The following is a 26,245-nucleotide window of genomic DNA, read 5'->3' on the forward strand; positions in this document are numbered from 1 at the left end:
AACACAAAGAGGATTTTCAAACAACATCTCTGAAGGACTATCATTTAGATCTAGCTTCGGTGTTGTTCGTAATCCCAACAACACAAGTGGAAAAGACCTCTTTAAATTGCTTGAGGAATGACACCGGATGGCCGCCTTCAATGTCCTATAAAAACGCTTGACCATGCTATTTGCTTGAGGGTGATAAGCCGTGGTATGAATATACTTCTCTCCAAGCAATCCCGTCACTTCCCGAAATACAGTAGACTCAAACTACCGACCCAAATCAGTGGTAATAGCATGCGGAGAACCAAAACTTACCACCCAACCGTCTATAAAAGGCGTTGTATCTACCTCTGTAGTAATACCTGCCAAAGGCACAGCAACAAGCCATCGAGACAAAGGCAATGGGCCCACAATGTCAACATGAACATGCTGGAACCGACTATCAACATCAGCAAATTAACCAATTTTTCACACGACGCAACTACGCACAAACACTGCAATATCTCTAACCAACCCAGGCCAAGCATACCTAGCCTGCACCAACTTCCGCGTTGCTCTAATACCAGGATGAGCCAAAGCGTGGACTTTTGTAAGCACCAGCTGCAGACAGTTTGCGGGGACAAAGGGCCGAACACGACTGCGTGACACATCGCAGTACAATTCAATAACCCAACGCCATTCTCAGACTGGCACTGCAGCTGAGGGAGCAATTCTGCATCAGTCTTATGCAATCAACTCAATCTCATTTGCCTCCATCTGAACCGTTGCAAGCCGAGACAAAGAGTCAGCCACTGTATTATCTGCACCAGCCAGATGACGAATATTAGTGCAATACTGACTAATAAACTGCAGCTGCATAGCACGACGAGAAGATGCCTTCTCACTAATTTACCTGAACGCAAACATTAATGGTTTGTGATCCGTAAAAATGACGAAATCATGTGCCTTCAATTCATACTTGAAATGTTGGACAGCTTGATAGATAGTGGTCAACTCACGATCATAAGCACTGTACCTAGTCTGTGCTGGACTCAAACCTTTTGAATAAAATGTCAACGGCTGAGTCACTCATTTCACCACTTGTTGCAAAACAGCACCCACCGTAAAGTCTGAAGCATCAGTCGTGAGCGTCAATTGTGCATCCAGAGCCATAAAGTTAAGCAAAGTAGCTTGGGCAAGATCATTCAAGTCATAAACCGTTTTCGGGATGTCTGCTGGTGCGAGCGGTATCTGATGATACGCTTTCTGCAAGTCAATCTTCGAAAACACAGTTTTACCATGAAGAATACTCGTCACATCATGGATAAACGGAGTCGGATACCGGTTTGGTTTAGTTTGCGCGTATCGTTGCGACAATTTTAGCGGCGTTTATTATGGCTGCTACTGGCTACTGTTTAGCGTGTGCTGCTGGCTGTAGTTATGGTGATAAACGCTGGAGCCGGAGAGAACACCGATAATCATCGCTTCGATACATAACTTTAACTGCCCTCATGCCTCGTCGGCGGCCGCGTCGTGTCAAAATACCTCCAAGTGAAGAGATTTGAGAAATTTGTCGGCTTGAGAAAGTGAGTTTGATCTGTAGGCTGGCCTCATGTCTCGTTGACGGCCACGCCGTATCAAAATAACTGCGAGTGGGGAGCGCTCGAGAGATTTGAGAAAGTCGTCAGCTTGAGAAAGTAACTTCGGCATGCAGGCTGGCAGTATGCCTTGTTTGCGGCCGCGCCGTATCAAAGTAGCTGCCAGTTATGTTGTTTAAATCACGTACGAATTTGTCGGCGGTAATTTTCTTTGGCATTTTAGCTTTTTTGTCACTTACTGGACATATTTTTAGTCAAATGACAGCGATTAGGTAATGATTGCTGAAAAGATCTGCTCCTCTGCGATTCCGTACAATCCGTACAGATCCATGGCATTTCTTACAGATGGTGATGTGGTCGATTTAATTTTCAGTTCTATGGTCTGGCGATACCGATGTGAATTTATGGATGCGCTTGTGCGAAAATATTGTCTTTCGTATAACCAAGTTGTTCGTTGCGCACATTCCACTAAATCTCAGACCGTTTTCTGTTTTTCTACCGATGTCATGTTTGCCCATACAACATTCTATGCCCGTGTTTTCAGTACCAACTTGGTCGTTAAACTTGCCCATGACAATTAGTATATCCTCCTTAATTAGTGAAATTCCTCCTTAATGGAAAAGTCTGCATAGTCGGTAAGTGCGTAGCATTGCAAGCAAAATAGATTTCTAGCTCGGGTCCGTAAACTTATGCAAATGACCCTATCTGAGAAAGGCTGCCCTTTCAAAGCTCATCAGTGCTTTGCGAATCTCTTTTGAGAGCAAAAACCCGACAGCCCGATTTCTTCGCGGCTGGTTTATTTCACTATCAGAGAAAATTATGGTGTGCCCGTCTGCCGTTATCTGCTCACCAGTGTCAGGCCAACGTACTTTGAAATAGCCTAAGAAGTTAGGTTTGTGATTTTGAAATTCGTTGTTCCGTAAGGCGTGAGGATTACAAAAGCGTCTTTCTATTACAGGTTCATGTGTTAGTTGTCATGCTGAAGGTCGTCATCTGTAAATTGTGTCCATTTCTATAATTATTTATTGCGGTTTCCTTAATCAGTTGGTTTAAATTGGGCAGGTGATTGGCCTACCGCATCCGATTTTGGTATTGGTGCTGCTAACTGTTGCCTCCATACCGACGATTGAAGTTATACGATCGCCATCGTTGACTAGTTATGGTATCCGCAACCTACGACCTCAAAATTTCCAATACGTAGCTTACATTTAGGGGTTTTTAAGGATATGACCTTCTTCTGATCATTTGGTCCGCGGGAGGTATTTAATTTTCCTCCTTTCACTCTATAACGGAAAAGGCATCCCCTATTCTATGCGTTACAGCGTCTCTCATGCTATTATAACAATCGGGAAAGACCGTGGTCATAAAAATATTGATATCATAAAAGACAACACTATGAAAATTATAAAATTTTCTCGTATTTGATATATTTTTCATATTCTGAAATGATTCGCTTCATATGTGTTTCGATTGTGTTGCGTTTTAGCAGCATTTTAGCAGCATATCAATCGCCTTTGCGTAATCTGTTCTTTCCAAATGATTCTAAACTATCATATGGTTAATGTTCCGTTGCACCTATGTGCTGTCCAGCATCCTTTTACAAGTGTATAAATTGATTGTTGTCTTTTTTATTCACTCTTCTACATTAAGCCTCCACAATTGCTTTTTTATTCACAATTAGATATTTATGTTGTGTATATTAGATATAAACATAAGTATTTAGTATTATTGTTAAGTAGTATTTAAATGCTGTTCTACTAGCAAGTAATTTGGTATTTAATTTTACTTCAACACCGCACGGGAACAGACCTATTTATTAAAACAGCACTCCTCTCATTGATATTGTTGGAATCTAGGAAAGCACAGAACGCTAGTCCGGTGAAGATGATATTCTGACTAGATGTTAATCAACTTAGCACCTTCAGGCAGTTGCTAACTGATGTCGCTATCAAACTGGCTAAAGCGGATTTCATTAAGTCATGGAGCAAGACAAGATAACGTTCTGAGAGAACCCAGTCTACCACACGACATGATTTACGACCAGTGTTTATGCCCAGCTAGCTGTCAACTAGTAAATTCATTTTCCTGCGAGTCGGCCGCATGCATGACCCATTCAGCCACCCTTATGCTGGGCCTTACCGCGTGGTGTATCTTAAACCGAGAGACGTTAAACGACAATAAGAGCAACAAAGAAGTAAAGTCGCAAACGTCTCTTAAGCCTCCGGTGGTCGAAGTAACAGAAGGTATACCCTCATTCGTGAACCAACCACCAACAAGTTCCATGATTAGGCGATCAGACAGAACGGTACAGTAACCGATCAAGTTGCGCGCTTATAGCAATTAAAACACGGAGTGACAGCAGTACCAACAGAGCAAAGTAGCACACAATCCTCGATAGTAGGGAGGTACTATGCTCGCACCAAATACAATTTTATACCATGACGACTAGAGTACAACTAAAACTCACAGTAGAAAAAAGTGCTGCAAAGAAACATAGCTGGAACTTTTCTCTGTGATTCGACATCTTACAGCTAAGCTCTTTTAAGAGGTTAAGCAGTTGAACATTCAGTAGCAGCCAGAACAGCAGCTAGCAAATACATAATATACAAAGACTTCCTCTTGGTGCGACCTATGCTTGGTATTGAGTGTTCCAACGAAGCAATGAGGTAATGGATTTACTGTAAAGCGCTCGATGTCGACGTGTTTGAAACCAACATATGAGAATTAGTCACTTACATTACGTATTGGGAGAGATGTACACAGGTGAGCGAGATATTTGGTGCAATGCCATACTGCGGTGGTGCATCGTGGCAAGATATAATTTCTAGCTGAAAGTTAACATTAGGTGCTATTCTGCCGGTAAATATTGCAAATACTAGCTGTAGGTTAGATTAAGGTAGAAGTTGAAGTAGAGTAAATCAAATTTTTTTTTTCAGAAAAATATTAAAAGATGTAATTGTAAAGCTATAAATTGTAACCGAAGAAAAAAACTAACTACCTGAAAGAGATAAATACTCTTACAAAAATACTAAATGTTTAGGAACTAACTAAAACTATGTAATCCTAGCTTTAAGAAAACTTTGTAAAAGAATTTTAAATCAATAAAGTAAATATTTACAATCAGAATCACATTAAGCAGTTGAACGATAAGAAAAAGTAGCGACGCTCAGCGTTTTTAGACTGCACATCACTTCTGATTTACTTATTCAATTCGCAACATAAGACCTTTATTATAGCCATGCTATCGATACTTACTAAGCATGGCAAGCAATATAAAGTAATATACATCAGTAACTTCATTCGGGTTTTCCCCGTCTCTTGTTTACTCTACTTAATGAATTTGAATTTGAATTAATAAACAACAGAAGCAGATTTTTACGAAAAATATTAAAAAATCTTAAAAACAATATAAATAATATGCATTAAATTAACTTTTAGATATATTGCATGTCCAATTATATAGCATATATGTAGGTACATACGTACACATATTTTCACGCTTTTAATATATGCACTTCATGCGTGTTTATTACAATTCGTACCGTTTGTGTGACATTCTTGTATGACACATGAATGTATTGTTGTTAATATACTAAATTGAAAATAATAAAATCATTTTGCGTAAACGTTGCATTTGAAACGGTTGGCAGAAAAAATGGCTTTGGAATTTCATAAGGAAAGATCGAAGCGTATTCCGTTTCTATCGCTTAAATTTTGCCCTGAATGGTAAGCGATACATAACTATTGTAGATAATATTTAATGGATTTGTTTTAGTCACAACACTTTACTTGCAAGAGAAGATGATGAGAGGCATGTCCTTATGTATATTTGTCGTCTGTGCGAATTTGAAAAAGTTGCAGAATCAAACTGCGTTTTTATAAATATTATTAAAAAAAGTGTTGAGTAAGTTTTTGCTTATGAATATGTGAATATTATACACATATTTTAAAATATATAAGATTTTATATGTTTGAAGAAAAAGCGTTAAGTTTGAAGTTAATATTTTTTTTATACCTAATATATTAATTCAAAATCTATCATTAGAAAAATTAGTTTTTCTATCAACTTGGTAATATATATCTGTAGTATATTTATTCTCATGAATTTTAGCTACTGGATTTCCATATATATAAATATAAGGTACCAGGAAGTTGATGTACAAATAAACATTTTTATGGGTGGTGCAATTTTAATTATACAGTAATCCTCCTATATCGCGACACCCTTATAATGTGTTTTCATATTGCGCGATTTCAATCCCCGTATAACACGGGCATTCCTCGATATAACGCGGGAATTTGTACAGTTCATTATTAACTTCGCGTACCTTTATACGTGTGTATACGGGATACACGGGAATACCCTTATAACGAGTTTTCCTATAACCCGCAACTAACCTACCGCGTTAAAGGGGGAATTACTTTATAATTGTAAAAAATATTTTTTTTAAGAACAATACAAAATTAGTTATTTAAAATTAATAAATTTTTATGCAAAAATTATATCCTTTATATTATAGGGAACTAACGTACGTGAATCCTAAAATTTTAAGTGATCCTTCATTGCCCCGTTCTGATGAACATCCTTGCCCAAAATGCAAATACCCTGAGACCACTTACTTTCCAACTACTGATCGCGGAGATACAAGGATGTTTTATGTTTGTCTAAATTTAGAGTGTAATTTCAAATGGTTTGCATAAATTTTGTGAAAGGATGCCTTGTATAAATGCAATTAAGAAAATGTTGACTAATTAAATCAAATTAATAAAATATTAAAATTAAATTTTGTGTTATAATTTTTGATATAATATCAAATTTAAATGCGGTTTTCAGCTATAATAATACTGATGTCATTTCGGAGTTTTTCAACTTAGAAAAAATAAATAGTTTTCTTTGTTTGTAAATTTTTAAAGTTTATAAATTCAAAAGTGTTTCCACACAAAAAGCTTTTATAATTCAAAATAATTTCGAGATAAACCCATTTTAGTAGCACAGTTCCTTTGCAAACAGGCATAATTTAATAAAAAACCAAAATTAAAAAATATCTTATAATTTTCTTGACATAAACTTTTAAAAATCACAAAAAATCCTAAAAATAATTTACTAAAGTTAATAAATTAGATAATAAAATTGGCGTTATTATAAATTATTATAGATTCGTCTAATGTGAATAAATAATTTTGTTCTTTTTCGTGCTTAGAGCAACAGTTTAATAATCACTGGTTAATGTTTATAACACTAAATTAATTATAGTTTATAATAGTTTATGTAATAATCGTTTCTGTTCTATACTATAGAAGTTTGTATTTATTAACATATACACATTTTATATACATTGATAAAAAATGTAATTAAATATAGTATTATGTATTGCTTGCCATGCTTACACCGACTGTGAATTATGTCATGTGGCAGGCTGGTTTCTCACACAACGCTATCATGTGCTTCACAACTTAACGAAATGCGCTTCAGCTGGCTAGTTGGTGACATCTGCTAGTAACTGCTCGAAGGTTCTAAGAAAATTAACATCTAGTCGGAGTAACATCTTCGTCGTTAACGCTCAAGGTCCGGGGTGAAAACACGCGACGAGCCGAAATTTTGCGACCCAACCGTCGATAAATGCTGCTGCTACCTCTTCACTCAGCGTGAGAAACTATTGTTACTGATTGTAGCATACCGCTTTCCTGGACTCTGTGGCAATGGTTCCAATGTTACCAAGTGGATTCGGCAATAAACTGCTGCGATAGAACCAGTACGAGTGTGATGCTGCATCTTTGACATCTGGCTTGACCCACATCTCCTGACGAAACTCTTTGCGTCCTGGTCAACGAAGCTTGTTTGAAATAGAATAAACCTTGCTCTAACACCTTGATATGCCGATGGTTGCAGTTTTGCTAACTATCTGGCGGCTGATGGCTGAAACAAACGGTCGAATTCGCTCGCTGAACACATAACAGAACATCTCAGTGTTGGAGATAGGTGGTTAGAAAGGTACTTATTGGTGATATTTTTGCTATGCTGTCGGAACACAAACATAACAGACATATGGGCAGTTAAAAAGAAAAATTTCCCGCCTTTAAGTGCTTACTAAAAGTGCTAAATGGTTTGCGCAATGAAGGTGATCTCTCTGTATACTGTATTCAACGCCTTCGAATAGAATGCTGGAACTTGAGTTTAACCCCTTACAATCTGCTACAGAACCGAACCAACTGATGGACGGAAGCATCAGTAACTGTGCATCAGGCACGGCACTATAAAGCTGAACTTCGTAGGATGCACTAGTTCTCAAATGCTGTGTTATATTTCGGCTTTCAGACGATTTCCTTTGTCTTATTCTTGAGATTTCTTACTCCGGGAGTAAGACTGAATAAAATTTACCGGTTGCAGGCAATGATGCGTAAAAATTCAATCATCGGTACAATGTCAAGATATTTCAGCTTGGAAACAAGCTGAATGGGAGTACGGTTGAGTCTTAGCTCAGTGTCAGATGTAACAAAGCCTCTGGGGCAAACTCGTTGTGTGCCTAGAAAGGTTATGTCAGACAAAAGTTTAAGTTCTGCTCAAAATAAATTATAAAATTCAGATCTGAAAGTCTTTTTGAATACTTTCTTAAAAAAGTAAAATTTAACTCCCAAATCAACTGAATTTGTTATACCATATTTTGTCCTAAGCCTAAAACTAACATCCATTTCGCAAACAAAATTAACATAAAATTTTATATCAAAAAATTTCTGCAATGTTAAAATTGTGTTCAATATTTAGTTTAATGTAAATTTTACCTGCGAAATAGATACTAGTACCAAGCTTAACTAAAAAGCAAGAAATAGTACAAAAATTGAAATTTAATTGATATAATTTTTAATGTTTTGTTTTTTTTTCAATAATTCTTAGTTCATTATGCTTTCAAAAACCAAATTTTCAAATTTAGTTTAAATTTCACTATAACACGCCCCTACTTGGTGGGCACCTTGACATGGTGTAGCGGCTTAGCTACAGGCAAGCTTGCTAACTACGGGTATAAAAAAGGTAATAGATTAGAATGTACAAACTACAGAGGCATAACATTGCTATGTGTTACTTACAAGGGGCTAACAATCATAATTCCAAATAGGATTAAAGGGATAGCGGAAGAATACCTGGGTGAATATCAATGCGGATTCCATCAATGCAGAGGCGCCACCGATCAACTATTTGTACTATCACAAGCAGCGGAAAAATGTATCGAATATGGAATTTATATGCACTAACTAGTTTTTGATAGTGCTCATAAAAGCTGTATAAAAAAACACCCTTTTGATGCAAGGTGTATCTAAAAAAATAGATAATCTCGTCGTAATGACTAGAAGGCACAACAACAAAAGTAGCAGTAGAAAAATCTTATTCCAAACAATTCTAACTCAACACTGGCGTGCAACAAGGTGATGCCTACTGCTTACTATAATCCGTATCAAGGGAAAATTTTTTAATGTCACCCTAATTTGCCCTCATGTGCCAACAAAATAAAAGGACGACTTGACCAAAGATACATTCTACGTGAGACTGGCTGCAATTTATGACCACAGTCTCGTCCATATTTTCGGGAATTTTAACGCAAAGGTCGAAAAAGAAGAAAAATTTGATGCAACCGTCAATCGACTCAGACCACTACCTTATGGCAGCCAAGGTACGCATGCGGCTTAGTGCCGTCAACAACGTACGCTCCCCTGCACAGTAAAAACTTGATGTTGGTAAGATGAGAGATAACTAAAGTGTTTGCCGCTCAACTCTTCAACCGATTAAACAAACAACCCTTCCGTCCCGATAACACCGTTAGACAATGGGAACATATCTCATACTCCCTACGCACAACTGCGGAAGATGTTCTTAGTTTTCAACATCCCCCGCGACACAAGCATTCGTACAACAATTGTCGTCAATCGATGATGAGACGAAGAAGCTAAAGAGGCGCCTATTTCGACGGAAGAAACGACATCAAGAAATGCGCCAGCGAAAGCAAATCTAGTTGTGTAGAAACAGAAATGATGCCCGTAAATTTTATCAGAAATCAACTGTCTAACTCAAAGCTTAGTGCATCAATCTATAAGGACGCAAATGGTAATCTGGTTGTATCCGTAACCACATTACCAGAATGTGATGAATGTATGAAAGGAAGATTTCTCCAAACTACTATCTGGCGATGATAACATCAATTTCGCCTTTGAAGAAATGCTCTCGGAGTCCGCAATCGAAAATGATGGCCATCTAGCCATACGGTACGCGCAGATGGAATTGTTCAAATCCGCGGAATTGTTCAAATCCGATATGCTACTAGGGAGCATGCATCAACTTATCTACAGAATATAGTTGGATGAAAATATGCCCAATAATTGGAATCTCAGTACTCTTCATTCCGCATTATCGTGGGATCAGCCTAAGTACCTCTTGCATACTTCGATTACTTTGTTAGGGGCATGTTATTGCAGTCAGTCACCAATTGTTGTTGCTTTTAATGTAAAATGAAAATTTGACACTGACAGCTCACTTTTTTTGCATTGAAACCAACAACAATTGGAAACTGTGACTGCAATCATAACATGCCCATTAGCAAATACATTTTAATTGAATATTATTGAACTGATAAAATTTTTTTTCAAATTTCTAAAATATGGATTAATTTCTATAGTTAGAAAATCTCGAGTAAAAGTTTATATAAAGATTTAATATAAAAAATTAAAAAACAAGTTTTGTTTAGTTAAGTAATTCTTTTTTTGTACATAATGTATAAAAGCGTTCTTATTAATAGTTAACTGTTTAAAAAATATAATTTTTAAAGTACATGTGATTTTATATTCTTTAGAATCTTTTCGGCATACTCGACCATTTCCTGAAAGTAAAAAAAAGTTGTATATTAGAATTTATAAGAAAACATGTTTTACATATATTATTTGCAAAATTCCATAATTTATGGCTAGTATGTTGTGATTAAATAGTAATATTCAAATTTTGTCTTTTCTCTTTGTACTCAAGGGTTTTAGTTTCTTATTAGTGCAGCCAAAATAAATTAATTTTATGAGTGAGTACTTTAATAAAAATTTTTTGTGAACTGGATTGTTATTTCTGTGTTACACAAAAATATTGTTTGTATCGTAGCCCACCGAAATATTGTCCATTTGGGAATGGTAAACGGCACATAGTCGTCGAACTTAAAAACTCGCTCCGGCACGTAGACCCAGCCAGTGTTGGAATCATTTTTTAATAATCTTTATTATTAATATAATAATAATAAAGATCTTTTAAAATCGGTTTTTGTTTTTTAATATTTTAACTTTTATTTTATACGTAGTCTTTTTTGTATCTTTACACGTGTTTCGGCAAATTCGCCTTTGCCTTCATTAAGAGAATTCCTAATAAGATCTTCATAATAAAAATCTTTATTATCAGTTGCGTTTATAATGGCTAACATAAATTTAGTTTCTTTTCGTTCAGTACACATATATTCAATTAATGCAATACATTAAATTAATTATTCTTCTAAATTCCTACTTCTATACTAATTTAATTTAAATAAATACTTTTTAATTAAAAACTATCTCAACACATATGCTGACTAGTGGTGTTTTATTTCTGCTTTTTTATAATAAAAAAAGTTATTGACAAAACAATTTAGTTTCGCATCCATGGATCAAGTTTGTTTTTGAGTCTTATAAGCTATATTATGTGATATGTTTGAAAACCACGAAAACCTAATTTTTCTAACCATAATTAATAAAGAACAAATACAAAAATAGGTTACCTTGCACGCATCTAGGTTATTGTCACGTTCTATTATTGTCTTTAAGGATTGCTCTAACTTTAATTGCGTCGAAGAACTCAAATTCCACTTAGTACTACCAGTAAGCTGCGAAAGAGCCCGAAGGACTGCATCAAGTTTCATATCGAAACCTACCAAATTCTCAATATTATTGACCAGTAACTCCATTGCATTAGTTTTGGCTAATTGATCTGCAAATATATTGAACAATAATTAGTTAAAGGAGCTGTGTACGAGATATAATTTAAAATTACTTACCACGAAAATTTGGGTATTCCGAAGATAATACACTTATTAAAAACGCACTCTTAATAAAAATTTTTGAGTTAGGTGAACGTAAACTTATAAGCAGGACCTCAACACCATTATTTTTAATAAATTCCATACATCCTGGTTTATAGCTCCGGCAAATTGCTGAAAGAGCATATAAAGCAGCGCAAGTAACAACCTCTTCACGATCTAATTGTGAAGTAAGTAAAGGTACTACTCTGGCATCAATGAAATGCTGTTGACAAAAAGGATTATTTTGCGCCATTTCGCCAACTATATAAATTGCATTGGAACTAATTTCAGTATCTTCAGCTTCAATGCATTCAATCAAAACTTTTGTTCCACCAGTTTTCGCAAAGGCATTAGCGAAATCAATATTATCGGCGTTATCACGTATAAAAGCAAGTGCATCTAATTTTTCTGAATTATTTGCAGACGGTTCAGATAATACTTTTACAGAGTTTTTAAGTTCATCGCTGACATTGGAAGACATAGATTTTAAAACATTGTTCAAGAACTCCTTTCTCTAAAATGAAAGAAATAATAATCTATTAACACAATTATTTTCTTAATTCTAAATAATTCTAAAACTAAACAAAAATTATAATATAATGGATGTTAAAAAATTAAAATAAATTAAGCTGTTTTACCTAGAATTTTTATGCAATTTGCTTATTAAAATTATATGCCATATAATAATTTTAAAATGATCGACGTCTGATGAACGCACATTTTCATGTATTTCGATAAAATCGTAAAATTGAAAATTATATCTGCTGTTTTAGTCAATTTAGTGTCAAATATAAGCATGAAAATATTCACCAAAAAAACTTATTTAATTTTATAATTCTTTGTCATTATTAACAACCAGCTTCAAGTTTCAAATGCAATTTAATTTTTATTAAAAAAATTTTTTTAAAAAAAATCATCCACTATTTTTTTACTAAATAGCGATGACTCAGTAACGCCGTAACAAATATACACACGAATGATAATATTCCACTATTTACGATGTTAGTGAATACGTTTAATACCCCTAATATATACAAACCCGGATCAAGTTGAAGAGAAGGTAGCACAGATGACATTTAGATGCATTAAATTAGCTTTTAAGAACATTTAGTTCGTCACCCACGTATAGGTGAATCCACACTAAAGCGAACGCTTGCGAACGAACAAACTTTTGTAGGTACGATAACCTGCGAATATTCGTACGTTCGCAAGCTTTCGCTTTAGTGTGGAGGCACCTTATGGTCACTATATATTTTTTTTCGTTACAAATATGATATATAAATATTACTATCTATTAATGTTTTGCTAGATATATATAATTTTTGTTTTACAATAATTTTTCTACATAAACAATACAAATACATGAAATGAAAAACTTATGTTTGCCTTACTTCGTTATCCATTTCCTCAACCGGAGCGTCAGTGGCATTCCCATCTGATTGCGATATTGCAAACCGTAACACACCCTAAAAATTTAAAATATAATATTAATCCATTATTTACATTTAATTTTAATTATTTACCTCCAACGAAGAATCCTGCTTCTCTCTTGGTACTTTATCCATATTTAACAAACACTTCAGCAATGTGCGGGTCAATGTTTAAATAATTTGAGTAGTAAACTTGAGAAGAACGAACTGAAAATGAAACAACTTAAATAAAGTTGCTGTGTTTACTTACATTTTGTAATCCGTCAAACATTTTATAATCCGTAAATTTTTTCAAGACTTAAAGCGCGTATGAAGAAAAAATTCAACTTTATCAAAAAATATTTGTTAAAATTTGCTGCAGATTTTATTTAGTATTATTATTATTTATTGTTGGATATTTTTTATTGTGAATAACAAGAAGCTATCGTAGTTATTGCAAATGAATTGTCTATTGCAGAAGTAAGTATTCAATTTAAAAAATTATAATAAATTTTATTATTTTTGTATGACATATATAGAGATAATTAAAAAGCTATAAAAATATTTAAGAAGTGTCATAACTTTTTTAAATCATTTAGTTGATTTACATATATTTTATTATTTTGTTGTTGTTGTTGTGGTGGTGGTGGTGGTGGTGGTGATGGTTCGAGTTAGTGCTACTACACCCTTTTTTTATGGTTTGGGGGCTTATCCCTGCCCCACACTAAGCTTGAACTATACTACAATTATTATCATTTATTTATCTTTTAACTGATGACGGATCGTAAATCAGCATATCTTTCTGTGTGTCCTGAGGTGGACTTAAAATTTTTAGGGCGGCGGTGGGCAATGTATCGACTTTTGTGAATAATTTTAAGGCTCTGTCCTTGACATATTTTTTCACTGAGTCGATCTCCATGCATATCTGTTGTCCTAATATACTGAGGAATCTTAATAAGTCTTATTAAAGCCAGATTTTGTGCTATCTGTAATTGCTTAATGGTAGTATTTGAGACTTTGTTACACATTCGTACAGTAATGTTGTCTTCCATTTCTGGAAGCATTCCACAATGAGGTCCATATTTCTCTGTAAGATATTGCTTACATTTACGGCATCCCGGTCAGAATAGATCAAGCACATGTCGTGTGCGTAAAGCGCCTTTGATACGGGGCTTAAGGTGGGGATGTCTGCCATATATATATTAAACAATGTGGGTGACAGTGGCGACGCTTGAGGCACACGTGCTTCTATTATTCGTGCGGACAAAAGTGCTTTTGATTTTAGTTCTGAAGGACCTTTCTTGCAGGAAGCTACCGATGATTTTAATCAGCCCACTTGGGACCCCAAAATGAGCCATTTTGACTACAAGGACATCATGCCAGACCTTGTCGAAGGCTTTGGCTATGTCGAATATTACGATCCCGGTTGATTCCCGTTTACTTACAGCTGTTTGTATCAGCTGCGCTGTTCTGGCTAGTTGTAATTTCGTTGAGAAATCGTCCCTAAGCCCGAATTTTGTGTATGATAAGATATAAGATAAGAATGACCGGGGTACTAGCTCCCACTTGAGCAGAGGACTGCGACTATGATTGATCTTTAGTGCTACAACAGACCCTAACCGAACAGAAGACAATCCGCCTTCCGAATGAAGGCTAAAATGTCGGCCGTTGAGAACCTCTTAATGTCGGAAGGTGAGTGCAGTTCTCGACCCAGTAACCTCCTCCTGGCTCAGATCAAGGCTGGGCGGTCACATAGAATGTGGCTGGATGTCTCCTCTGCTTCTAAGCAGAGTCTACATTCTATCTCTTCGGACAGACCCATTTTGTTGAGGTGGTAACGTAGTCCGTGGTGACCAGTTAGATATTCCACCAGCAACCTCAACGCTGTTCTGCTGAAGAAAGATATCTTATTACAAATATAGGGGTGAATCACCTCTTCAGCGTGATAGTTACCTCGACTATCGCGCCAGTAGCGACTTCTCTCGGTTGAAATCCAATTATTGATTAGAGACCTAGATGTAGACCAACTTAATACACAATAAGGTTCCAGTCCACAGATTTAAGTGGCAGATCCTGCCCTCGCAAGACTGTCGGGCAGGACTCATTACCCTTTATTCCTGTGTGACCAGGCACCCAGCAAAGCATCACTTTGTTTTTCCTAGCCAGCTACTGCAGCGTGTCATAGCAGTCTACTAGAAGCTTTGAGAAAAACTTCCAGAAGCATAATGCTTTGATTGCTGCTTGACTATCTGAATAAATACAGATTCTTGAGCGTTTCAATCCATTCTTAATGTTGACACGAGCGCAGGCCTCAATAGCGTGAACCTCTGCTTGGAAGACAGTGGGCCATATACACAGCGCGAGCGAAATTCTGGTGCTAAGACTCCTTCCTTGGTTTTTGAACAAACGGTGTACCATAAAATCACTTTTGGTTCTACTCCAAGAGTGCTATTTTCCCAGTCCAATCGATCGGGAATGAAAATTTTCTAACGAAGCGAAGTTTCATATCCATGTGATCTGTCCTATCAGAGATCTCTATGCCAGGAAGTAGTTTGCAGATAGAGTTATGACTGTCGAGACTTCTGTGTATGCTGTGTAAGAGGATGTAGCCTAGGTGCACTCAAAACTGCTGTCTTTTAATAAAGAGATGCAGAGGCGTAAGACCAATTATGTATTCCAGTACTGATGTGGGACATGTTCGAATAGGTCCCGTTATAACGATACATACGAGTCTTTGCAGTCTATTGCATTTAATAATTCGCAGCATTTTGTTGTGCTTTATTCCACCAAACAAGATACAATACAATGGGTCTAACCATTGTGCGGTATAACTATGATATAATTCTAGGACTTAGGCCCCAGGTTCTACCACATGAGTTCATACATGTCCACATAACCCGGGAGGCTTTGCCAATTATATTATCCAGGTGAGTTTTTCAGTTTAGACGCTTATCTAGGGTGAGCCCTAAATATTTGACTTCATCGGAGCATACGATAGCCGTATCTTAAATATATAGGGACTCAATATTTAATTTGTACCTTCTGGAAAATGGTACAATTACAGCTTTTTTTAGATTGATGCTTAGGCCAGCTTTGGTACACCAGTTCAAAACTTTGTATAAGGCCACCTGTGTAACCTATGGCATAATATTCAGTTTGCTCTAGTTTAACTAGTAGATCGTCGACTACCAGCGTCTATAACAATGGTGAGAGGACCCCACCCTGGAGACAGCCCAACATAATGTATGATACATAATTAAGAATATGTGAATTCTTTAAGTGGATTTATACCGGTAAAGTTTTGAAAACTTTTTGACCTCTTACATAGGGCAAGTTATTATAATAACATAAATAAATCATTAAGTAATGAACTCTAAAAATACGTACAAATAATATTAAATCCAAAATATAAAATAATACCAATGATTTCGTTCCCAATGTTTAAGTCAATATTTTAATACAATATAAGGAAGGAAGAATCTCTAGTTTTAGCATTGTAATGATTCAATCAAAAAGTCTATACAGCTTTTAAAAATTATTTAAAATTATCTAAAGATTAATTGTTGCAGCAAGTTAAAATTTATTTGAATAAACCTTAAGTAAATTCCTTAGTAATTCCATTTTCACAGAGAAATAATCCTGTATTACATCAGCTATTTAGTAATAGGACAATTCTGAAAAAGTTTGAATTACCAACGTCATTATGTAGTAGTTAAACAATAGCGATACGCTTTGTTCATTGGTATCACAATCATATTGATATGTACATGGTCGAAACGGTTGTTTGCTATATCGATTTTAATTGGCCGAAAAGTATTAAGTCTGTGTATGTTTACACGTTGACTGGGTAAACAATATCAAGCAATACAAGGAATTATTGTCGTTGAAAGCAATTGCTTGTAGCTTTAAAAATGTTTCCCCATGCAACAGTGTCTTTAATTCTTGATCGTCTTATTGTTCTTAAGCAACTGTTAATAAATTGACAGCGGTTGACAGCAATGCAGCTGAAATACGAGAGAGCGCATTTGTCGAAAATTGGGAAATATAATAGATTTGGCGGAGCTGCCGTGGAGACACCTTCTCTTGTTTCTGTTTGAAAGCATATATCAGAGGTTTGTGGTTGGTTTTAATGACGAGAACTCATACCTCTAGAAGGTGGTTGAAAAAACGAATGATGCTGTAGATTACTAATAATTCCCTGTCATATGCGCTGTAAGTTTTTTACGTCGCTGAAAGTTTTATCGAAAAAAATCCGAGTGGCACCCAAATACCCTGGTCGTATTGGTCTATGACAGCGCCAACAGCGACATCATATGCATCACAAACTATTGCTAGCTCAGCATCAGGTGATGGATACGCAAGTAGTGCATCATTTGCTGCGCTGTGTTTACAGTTATTAAACACTTTCGACATTCGTGTTCGCCATTCGTGTTCACCATTGGCATTATCCTTATGTTTAATACTTGAAGCAACCGTAACCACTAGGAATTTGGGTAAGGAAAGAGTCAACTTGTCTGTGTTTGCGGTGCACCCAAACGTCGATGTTTTTTATCAATGCGAATGTTCATCATTCTTTTTGCTGATGTTGCCCATCTCCGCTGCCATCTCGCTATTACTACTATTGCCTCATTTGAGACTGTGCAAAAGGCACTGGCGACTCTCAATGCATAAAGGCGAGGCGTTGATTTTACGCCAGACAAGTAAGTTTTCTTACGTGTAGCATCAGCCCAAACTGATACCGCATAGAGTATAATGGAGCTTACTTCATTTGCTAGTTATTTCCGTTTGCCTGGTCATAAACCACCAATATTTACGTGATAACGCGGCATTTACACGTGTAGCCTTATGATTTGAATATTATTTCACCGCTTCCTGTCCTAAAAGTTGTTACTTATTTCACATTTCTGGTGCTTTTAAGAACCGCTTGTTTTTTCTGAAATCACTTTGACTGATATAGTGCATGTCGCCTATAGTTTTTCAGTCGTCTTGAGAACTTTTGCCACCGCAAGATCGTCAACAATGTCGGTCCCAACACTGATCCTTGTGGTACACCTTTGGATACGATATACTGCTTCACTCCCTCATTTGTGTCATAGAAAAGTAATATGTTATTAAAGTAATTTACTATGATTCTGCGTAGGTAACCTGAAACCTCATGCGCATTAGACGTAGGAGATCGTTTAATGCGTTCATTATTTTTGACCAGCTCGCTGTATTGAAGGCATTTTTTACATAAAATGTCAGTAGCGTGCAGTGTTTTTTATCACCAAATCTCCATCTGGTGCCACTTGTAGCTTCACATGCTATCTCTGTCACCATTCGAATTACATATATTGTGGATTTACCAGTTCTGAATCCAAACTACTTCTTTGACAAGCCATTACAGGATTATACTGTTATTTGTAGCCTATTTGTGATAATTCGTTCAAAGATTATACCAATTGCACAGACGTCGGTATACCGATGGGCAATCTGGTTTTTACCTGATTTAAATAACAGAACTAAACGCGGACGTTAATATTCAATTAAATCCCACCCAGTCAATTCACCCCTTATCTTCGTTTTTCCCTTCATCACCAACCTCTTTCCCCAACTACTTTCCCACCCACCACAACAACAACGACCAAGTATCGTTCACCACCTCCCAAAGGTATTTTACAAGTAGATCTCAGCGGGTTATTATAACAACAGTAATTTAAGAAAGTTGTATTCAAATACTTGTATAATTATAAAAAAAATTTTTAAAACTTGAAATGTGTTGTTGAGACAGAGGCGCAGCATTTTTATATAAATATAAAATATATAATTTTCTTAGTAGTTTGACCAAAACATTTTTGATTTTACTTTATTACCACTATCATGATGACTAATATTTAATATTATTTATACGAAACTTTGGATTAGAAATAATTCTTGCAATGCGAAAAATATTTTTTCAGTTATTAAGTCATTTGTTTTTTTTTTTATATTTTATTTCATTTTCATTTTTAACTAATTTTACAAAAAGTTCACGTAATTCGTATTATTTATACTTACAAACAATTTGTTAAATAAAATATGTTTTTATATTTTTGAGGTCATTACTATTTATTTCACTAATAGCATAAAGATTTTAAACTAGATTTTGCAATATAATCAGCAGCAATTTTATTATGTGACTTATACATATAACAACCTAAGTTAAATTGTACTTTTAGAATACATTCCAGGATTTCTAATATAAATAAATGGTATGCCAAATTCAAATTCGTTTATTGGCCAATATTTTAATAAAGCTCTTTTTTGTGGTAATTCATTTTCAACATAAAAATATGCATACAATACCAACACTGTGTATGCAGCTATAAATATAAAGATATGCCAAAATCCATGCAAGTACGGAAAATTCACTGCCGACCAAAGATCACAAAGCATCCTATCATTTACCCAACAAAATACGGCAATCAACCAAACAGCCGTGGAACGAATGCCCAAACGATATACGCGCTGATCTTTAACTCTAAAATTATAGAAAAAAATTATTTAAATTCAATTACATATAAAAATTATTTTATTCTTTCTAAAGTTTTTATTTTAGTATATTGACTTAATAAGGTGCACAATTCATAGTTAAAGTTTTTAGAGAATTTTAAAACAAATGTTATAAAAAACTTCAAAAATAATTTTTATCTTTATGTATTAAATTGAAATCACCCTAAAGTTAATTTTATAATAAAAGAAACAATTCAAAAATTAAATTTTTCAAGTAACAGAAACGAACGTAAATTCTGCATTATAATATCTTTATCTTCGGTTTCAGCAATGGAGTTTTGACATGACATGTCATTAACTGCCGATAGAAACTTTCGCTCTACTCTAAATTACCGGCTCAGTTAGTCGGTACGTATTGGTAAGAAGTTAAGTCAAAACGAAATAGACTAATGTGGTCAAAGGTGCCATTTGTCGTTAATGCTAAAAAATAATCTATGAATAAACAAGTAATTACTTATTTAGTAAGTGTTAGTTTTCGTTCCTTTAATGTGTCCGACTTCAACAGACGGATGTGCTACTGAGCTCAGTCCATTCAAGCTCAAAATGGTCTTTTAAGTATTTAGTAACTTTTAAATATTGTTTATTGTCTACTCTGAATGACAGATCGCAATAAAAGAAAATAAAATTAAAAAAAAAAAAAAAAAAAAAAAAAAGTTTTCGTTCCAATTTAAATACGACGCCTCTTATAAAAACACGCTATATATATTTTTATCAAATAGCTGTAGTTGAAACTTTAATAACATACTTGCTGTAATAAAGTTTAGGACGGACAGACAGACTGATTAAACAGATAACAAACAAGTGGCTAAAACTGTTTTATTTTTAAATACTTTAAAATACATATAACTGCAATGGAATTATAGCATGGTCATAAATACCCAAGTTCTACTCGATAGGAAAATACAATTGAAATATATAGGGTACAAGCTCCCAACAGTCCTAAATAGAAAACAAGAGTGAAAGAAATGTAGCTCATTGAATGTGCAGATGTCTCATGGTGTGAACGCCAGTTGAGTATGGAAACTTCCGGCAGTGTAAAGACGGACAGTCATTAAGTAGAGAATCGACATATTGTTATCACAGTCAGACTTATTTTGTTGAGATGGTATTAGAATTTGTATGGTGTTGTTTTACTGAGAAGTGATGTCTCATTTGTAAAAATAACCCAGATTGTTAGTCTGGTAGTTATCCGTGAAGTCGCGCAAATAGTAACATGTTTGACTAAAGACCACTTTTCTATCATAGACTCAGTTCTTCTCTATGCTAAACTACATTTTTAAAATTGGAGTTATTACATGTGAAATTATATTTTCCTCTATAATGTTCCACTATATTATCTATTATCATATGCTTTAAGTTTATATTAAAACATATAACAGATCAACTAAAAATGTTTCATTGAAATAAAAATAAAAATTTGCATGCCTTTAAAAATTTGGAATACAGAACAAAGTTGCATTTTTCTTCTTCTTCGGAACTTCAAATTGATTTATTTGATTCAGTACATATGTATACGAAAATTAAGTTAACGAAACCCTGTAAAACACCCATTAAACAGATTGAACGTTACAAAATTATTCCATTTTTTTCACATAACGTATTAATAAAAATAAAAAAAAATATAACTAGGTCATTTTAAAATAAACATCATATGGAAAGAATTATTAAAAAATCTGACTGCTACGCACCTTTGCAATTCTTTATAAAGCATTATCATAGTTGGTACTCCCATTCCCATTAGAACAAACGCATTAACAATGGGTTTCCAAAGAGATAACCCAGTAGCAGTTATAGCAAGCACAAGCATTAATATTCGAAACGACTTTCTAAGTGTATTAAAAATAAATTAAAATTAATATTAAATATAATAGTTCAAACCAACTCAACTTTACCTATCATTTTGACAAAAATGTGGGTAATAACGCTTAGGAAAAAACAACGAGTAAGCAGCCATGAACACCCATAAAATCGCTAATTCATCAAGCAATTGTCCAATTAAACTAAGTGTCGCATGAAAGTACATAGAACTTAACCCAACTATTATAAGCAGAATCCATAAAATATGTATTCCAGGGGTAACAAACCGTCCATATTCTTTAAAAAGATGAATTAACAGGGGAGGTAATAGAATAAAGAGAACATTACTAATCTGAAAAAAGAAAAATAGACAATATTTAATACAATATTTAGCACAAATTTTTATACAGTAATGAATTTTATGCAAAACAAATGATAAATGTGATATCAATTGTACAAAAATAAATTTGTGGAAATTCCATTTTAAATTTGGCCATATAAGGAAATCAATTTTTTATTAAAGAAAAAAATCATATCTTTTAAAAACAACGGAATTATAGCTCATGATATTCTACGTACATATCTGCGTACCCTCATCGGAATTATATTTAGTTTGAATAAAACAATGTGAATAAATATATTTTTTTGATTAAAGTCGTGGTAAAGCCGTTTAGTAATTACAATACATTTATGCTACAAAACCGTTTACCTTTTGAGTTAATTTATTAAAGAAAAAGTGTCTAATGTTGAAACATACATATGTACGTATTTTACTTGTAGAACACCTTTGGAGTTTGGGCGTAATATACAGGGTTAACGATTGAAGCTTTACCAACTACATACAGGTATATCTGTCAAACTGATATTGACAACTGTTGTACAAGCTATCATAACCATAATAGTATGATTGCGTTATATTAGGCTGGAAAGTCGCACCCAGCGACTCAAACACCTCAAAATAAATAAAATGTTTGTACTATAAATCGTTATAATAGTACAGGTAGAGTCGCCAACTGTTATACTGGTGGACGAAAATACACCATTTAACTTAACTGATTTTGCACACAAAGATATGGTCGCTTGAATAGATAATACTTCAATCGCCTAACTCTATACTATATACACATAGCCAATAAAGTCCGCGTACACCTTAGGAATTTTTATATGTGATAAAGAAACACAACATAAATAAATATTTTAAATTAAAATTTTTACATATATTTATTCTTTGAAACCTTAAGTTTAAATAGCAAAAGACAAAAATTGTATTCGTTTGTTCATTCCTGAGATACGGGACAAAAGTGTCCCTGCATGTAAATATAGACCCCATAAAGTCTGCGTACAGTTATATAAAAAGCTGATAAAATCGGTAGAAATATTAAAAATAAGGCAAAATTTAATACTTTGTTGGGTTGCCACGATGTTTTAGAACTTCACTTAATCTGTTTGGCATGAAATTAATCAACTTTTGAGTATCTTCAGCAGAAATTTTCGCCCATTCTGCTTGCACTATAATCCGCAAAGCCTCTTTACTTGTTATCATATGCTGACGAATTCTTTTTTCCAATAAATTCCAAAGATGCTCAATGGGATTGAGATCAGGTGATTGTGGAGGCGTTTTAAATAGTATTTGATATACACTTTTTTGTTTCTTTATTCGAAAAAAAAAACACAAAACAAGAGCGAATATTACTTTGTTTGAAATTGAATAAAAATGGCTTAAAAATGTAAAAATGTGCTGAAAAAGTTCACAGGAAGGTATGCAAGTCCTGGTCGTAGATTTTCGCTGATTTTGCTGATTTCGTGGCGATTGTATGAACTTTCAACTAAATGTCTGTGCGCCGTTACCAAAAACCTCTTGTTATAAACAAAACATCGTTAAAGTAAAACAAAATCCTCGAACATTTGGGCAAACGAAATAGTTGCGCGGTTTATGTCAAAAAGCGCGCAAATATGTTCATATATTATTCACAATAAATTTATTGCAGAAAGTCAGGTAGTGAGTGCAGAGTATTATCTGGGAGTCGTACAACGATTATTGTACGCAGACTTTTTCTGTTTCGAAAATTGCTGCTTTTGTATATAATTGTGTTTAATTTTTCTTTTTAAAAAATAGCTGTTAATTTTTTGTGTTTGAACTTTATTGTGGTTGTGGTTGCTTTGGTTAAAATAAATCAGAAAACAAAAATCAATTTGAGTAAAAATTAAATAAGTTATGCGAAATTTAAGCACAATTTTGTAAGTGAACGCAAACTGCTTCTGCTATATATATATTATCAATAATCTAAAATCCGTAAGAAAATGCTATCGAGTATGATGATGATATAATAGCCTGAAGAGGTGATACATAACTTAGCTTCAGTTCAGGACATAACACTATTGAACAAGACAATAAAAATTTACAGCGTTACTATTGGATAGTGCTCAAGTTTTTAACGGAGTTTGGCACACATAAGCGAAGCGAAAGCAAACATGCCCTTCAGTTAAGTTGAAGAATATCACTATACATCAAAAAAATAATGTAAAATATCTAGGCCAAAGGCTGTCTTGGACTAAGCACCTAGAAAGTAAAAGAACTCAAATAAAATTAACATCATAGTCACTATACTAGCTTATTATCAGAAATTGATAGTTAAGTGTTGAAGAAAGGTTCTGGCATAGAACTCGGGAGATCAATATGTTTCTGTAATGTTGAGAAAACACAGGGAATACAAAATAAATTACTCCGACAAAGAGCTGGTGCTGTGAAATTCTGTGTGAAATGTACAGAATTACGACTATCTTGGAATTCCAAAAGTTACAGAAGTAACAACTACATACTGTCAAAAATACTCATACCATATTGATAATCCACCTGCTACTTCCATAATTTGTCAACTTCTAATTAAAAACTATTTTAAATAAAAATACAATTTTTTTATAGTTTTAACAGCATCAGTGTAAATTTAAGAAATAATTATTTCTTATTAGCTCAGTAAAACAAAAACAAAACAACGTTGTAATTACAAATTTTTTATATATTCCACCTTTTATGAGTGATTTCTTTCTCAGGGCAACTTAATGATGGCTTATATATACTGCAATTTCTATATATGCTGCTTAAAAATACTTACATATTATAAACAAAAGGAAAAAAACAATAACAATGACATAACTGAAATTTTCTAATGTGATAGGCACGAATTCTAAGCCTGTCACTTGAAGTCCAATCAAATTATATACGGACTATAAACTAATTAAGAAATTAGTTTTATCAAATTTATCCTAACACCACTGATGATGAGTATTTGACAATACTCAAAACAGCGTTGTATGGTCAGCCAAATTTCAATAAATTATAATAAATTTTTATCCTTGTATTTTCTTTGCTATTCGAATCGCGTCACTTTCGGCAAGAAAAAATTAACATTAAAAGTTTTGATGTTTTTACATTTAATAATTCTATTAATTCTTGTTAATAGAAATTAGGAGTTCCAACAAACTTTCTCTCTTTAGGCTAAACTGTTCCTCTCATCACCTAAAGGTGTCTACTCTACTTTAAACTAAATAGAAATGCCCATTCATAATTTCTTTTGACTTTAAGTTAAATACTTTCTTTCTTAGATGTAATGGTCTGAAATTGCACTGTTGAAAATATTTTGCCACTGTATGTTAAAAATTGCCGTTAACAATATAAGTGCTAGATAGAAGACATTAAACCAAGATATAGATCGAATCTCTTTGGCTTTATACTTTGACGTAAAAATAGCACTATATACTATGAAGGTCGAGTGGCATTTCTATTGCGATATTTCCCAGATCTATCTTTTGCTTGCTAGAAATTTACATGTTATATTGAATAATCTTGATACTCACCACCTTATGTGGTTTTGGCACCATCTGACAGATCAGAGGGTTTTGCTACTGGCAGTTAAAAGAGGTAATCTAAACAAATTAGATCAATTCTTCAGAACAACGAATATATTCCAATTCGATTATTAACAAGCCTTCGACTGAAAAATCCAGAAAGTAACAATTTCCCTAGACAATAACAATTTGACCTATTTATGTTCTGTTCTACTGTCTCATCAACAAGAGATTTTTGATTATTCTTAGTTTAACAATAAAAATTTTTCAGTACAGCCAATGAGTTGATTACCACTAAGGAAGTACTAGTAGTCTAAGAAATTACTTTTTCGATTGGAGTATGTAGAAAATGTAGGCATGTGTGTATGTATGTAAAAACTTTACAAACTAAAGATAATGTATAGAATTCCAAATTTTTTTTTTTCGATAGATACGATTTAAATAGTCAAGGCAGATTAAGTAGGTAATTATCACTTTTTATTTGCTAATCATAGTTACATGATTAAGAATAATCAAAAACTTTTTTATTACATACAAACTTATTGCAATTTTAGGATAAAAACAGATAGTATATATTACTTAAGTATATTTATATACAAATGCGTAGCAATTTTCCTTTGTGTCTATTACCGATTATCAGTCCTACACTTTATTAATAAGAATTAGTTTTATGATTGTGCATAGAGTCAATAAAATAAAAATAAATTAACTATAATTATATACCGTATTAACGAATTCTGCTATGTTTGTGGATATTATATAATTTCCTTCGCACCAATCCACAGGCGAACTTCCTGGTCTCAAGTGCTCCCAAGACATTTTGATAATATATTAACTAGTAAATATTAATTTATGTCTCTAGTTTTTTAAAAAGCGTACAAAAACTACGCTTCTTTGTTCTATTTAACTCTTATCTGTCATTGTTATTAATGCATTTATATATTAGATAAAAGGTAAGTCGATTAATCTATTATAATGTTTAAATTTAAAAACTACGTAATTCTATTTAAAAATAAAAACATAACTG

At 33.9% G+C, this 26,245-nt stretch overlaps 3 protein-coding genes across 3 annotated transcripts; 1 reads left to right on the top strand and 2 right to left on the bottom strand.

Moving 5' to 3' along the window:
* The first annotated feature begins 5,186 nt into the window (after positions 1 to 5,186).
* Positions 5,187 to 6,315, top strand: LOC119662243 (DNA-directed RNA polymerase II subunit RPB9-like). Its single transcript, XM_038071822.1, has 3 exons — positions 5,187 to 5,288; positions 5,338 to 5,466; positions 6,083 to 6,315. The coding sequence occupies exons 1-3, from the start codon at positions 5,218 to 5,220 to the stop codon at positions 6,261 to 6,263; spliced, it is 381 nt and encodes a 126-aa protein (XP_037927750.1). The 5' UTR covers positions 5,187 to 5,217; the 3' UTR covers positions 6,264 to 6,315.
* A 3,969-nt stretch (positions 6,316 to 10,284) lies between these two features.
* On the bottom strand, positions 10,285 to 13,269 carry LOC119662192 (hsp70 nucleotide exchange factor fes1). Its single transcript, XM_038071766.1, has 5 exons — positions 13,159 to 13,269; positions 13,027 to 13,101; positions 11,612 to 12,149; positions 11,336 to 11,544; positions 10,285 to 10,426 (listed from the first exon to the last, which is right to left on the bottom strand). Exons 1-5 carry the CDS (start codon positions 13,198 to 13,200, stop codon positions 10,370 to 10,372), a joined length of 921 nt encoding a protein of 306 aa, XP_037927694.1. The 5' UTR covers positions 13,201 to 13,269; the 3' UTR covers positions 10,285 to 10,369.
* A 5,840-nt stretch (positions 13,270 to 19,109) lies between these two features.
* Positions 19,110 to 26,037, bottom strand: LOC119662282 (alkaline ceramidase). The gene is made up of 4 exons (XM_038071874.1): positions 25,942 to 26,037; positions 21,468 to 21,724; positions 21,264 to 21,401; positions 19,110 to 19,543 (listed from the first exon to the last, which is right to left on the bottom strand). Exons 1-4 carry the CDS (start codon positions 26,035 to 26,037, stop codon positions 19,225 to 19,227), a joined length of 810 nt encoding a protein of 269 aa, XP_037927802.1. The 3' UTR covers positions 19,110 to 19,224.
* Positions 26,038 to 26,245: the final 208 nt, after the last annotated feature.

The sequence above is a fragment of the Teleopsis dalmanni genome, chromosome X, assembly GCF_002237135.1.
Source record: "Teleopsis dalmanni isolate 2A chromosome X, ASM223713v2, whole genome shotgun sequence".
Lineage (NCBI taxonomy): Eukaryota > Metazoa > Arthropoda > Insecta > Diptera > Diopsidae > Teleopsis > Teleopsis dalmanni.

What these genes read in the sequence shown, in the direction of transcription:
- LOC119662243 (XM_038071822.1), top strand. Translation starts at nt 5,218, where the DNA reads ATGGCTTTGGAATTTCATAAGGAAAGATCGAAGCGTATTCCGTTTCTA. An exon ending in CTTAAATTTTGCCCTGAATG is followed by an intron (nt 5,289 to 5,337) that starts GTAAGCGATACA and finishes GATTTGTTTTAG; the next exon opens with TCACAACACTTTACTTGCAA. An exon ending in ATTATTAAAAAAAGTGTTGA is followed by an intron (nt 5,467 to 6,082) that starts GTAAGTTTTTGC and finishes TTTATATTATAG; the next exon opens with GGAACTAACGTACGTGAATC.
- LOC119662192 (XM_038071766.1), bottom strand. Translation starts at nt 13,200, where the DNA reads ATGGATAAAGTACCAAGAGAGAAGCAGGATTCTTCGTTGGAG. An exon ending in TTGAGGAAATGGATAACGAA is followed by an intron (nt 12,150 to 13,026) that starts GTAAGGCAAACA and finishes CTTTCATTTTAG; the next exon opens with AGAAAGGAGTTCTTGAACAA. An exon ending in GGAATACCCAAATTTTCGTG is followed by an intron (nt 11,545 to 11,611) that starts GTAAGTAATTTT and finishes ATATATTTGCAG; the next exon opens with ATCAATTAGCCAAAACTAAT.
- LOC119662282 (XM_038071874.1), bottom strand. Translation starts at nt 26,037, where the DNA reads ATGTCTTGGGAGCACTTGAGACCAGGAAGTTCGCCTGTGGATTGGTGC. An exon ending in CATTTTTGTCAAAATGATAG is followed by an intron (nt 21,402 to 21,467) that starts GTAAAGTTGAGT and finishes TAATACACTTAG; the next exon opens with AAAGTCGTTTCGAATATTAA. An exon ending in CTTTATAAAGAATTGCAAAG is followed by an intron (nt 19,544 to 21,263) that starts GTGCGTAGCAGT and finishes CTATAATTTTAG; the next exon opens with AGTTAAAGATCAGCGCGTAT.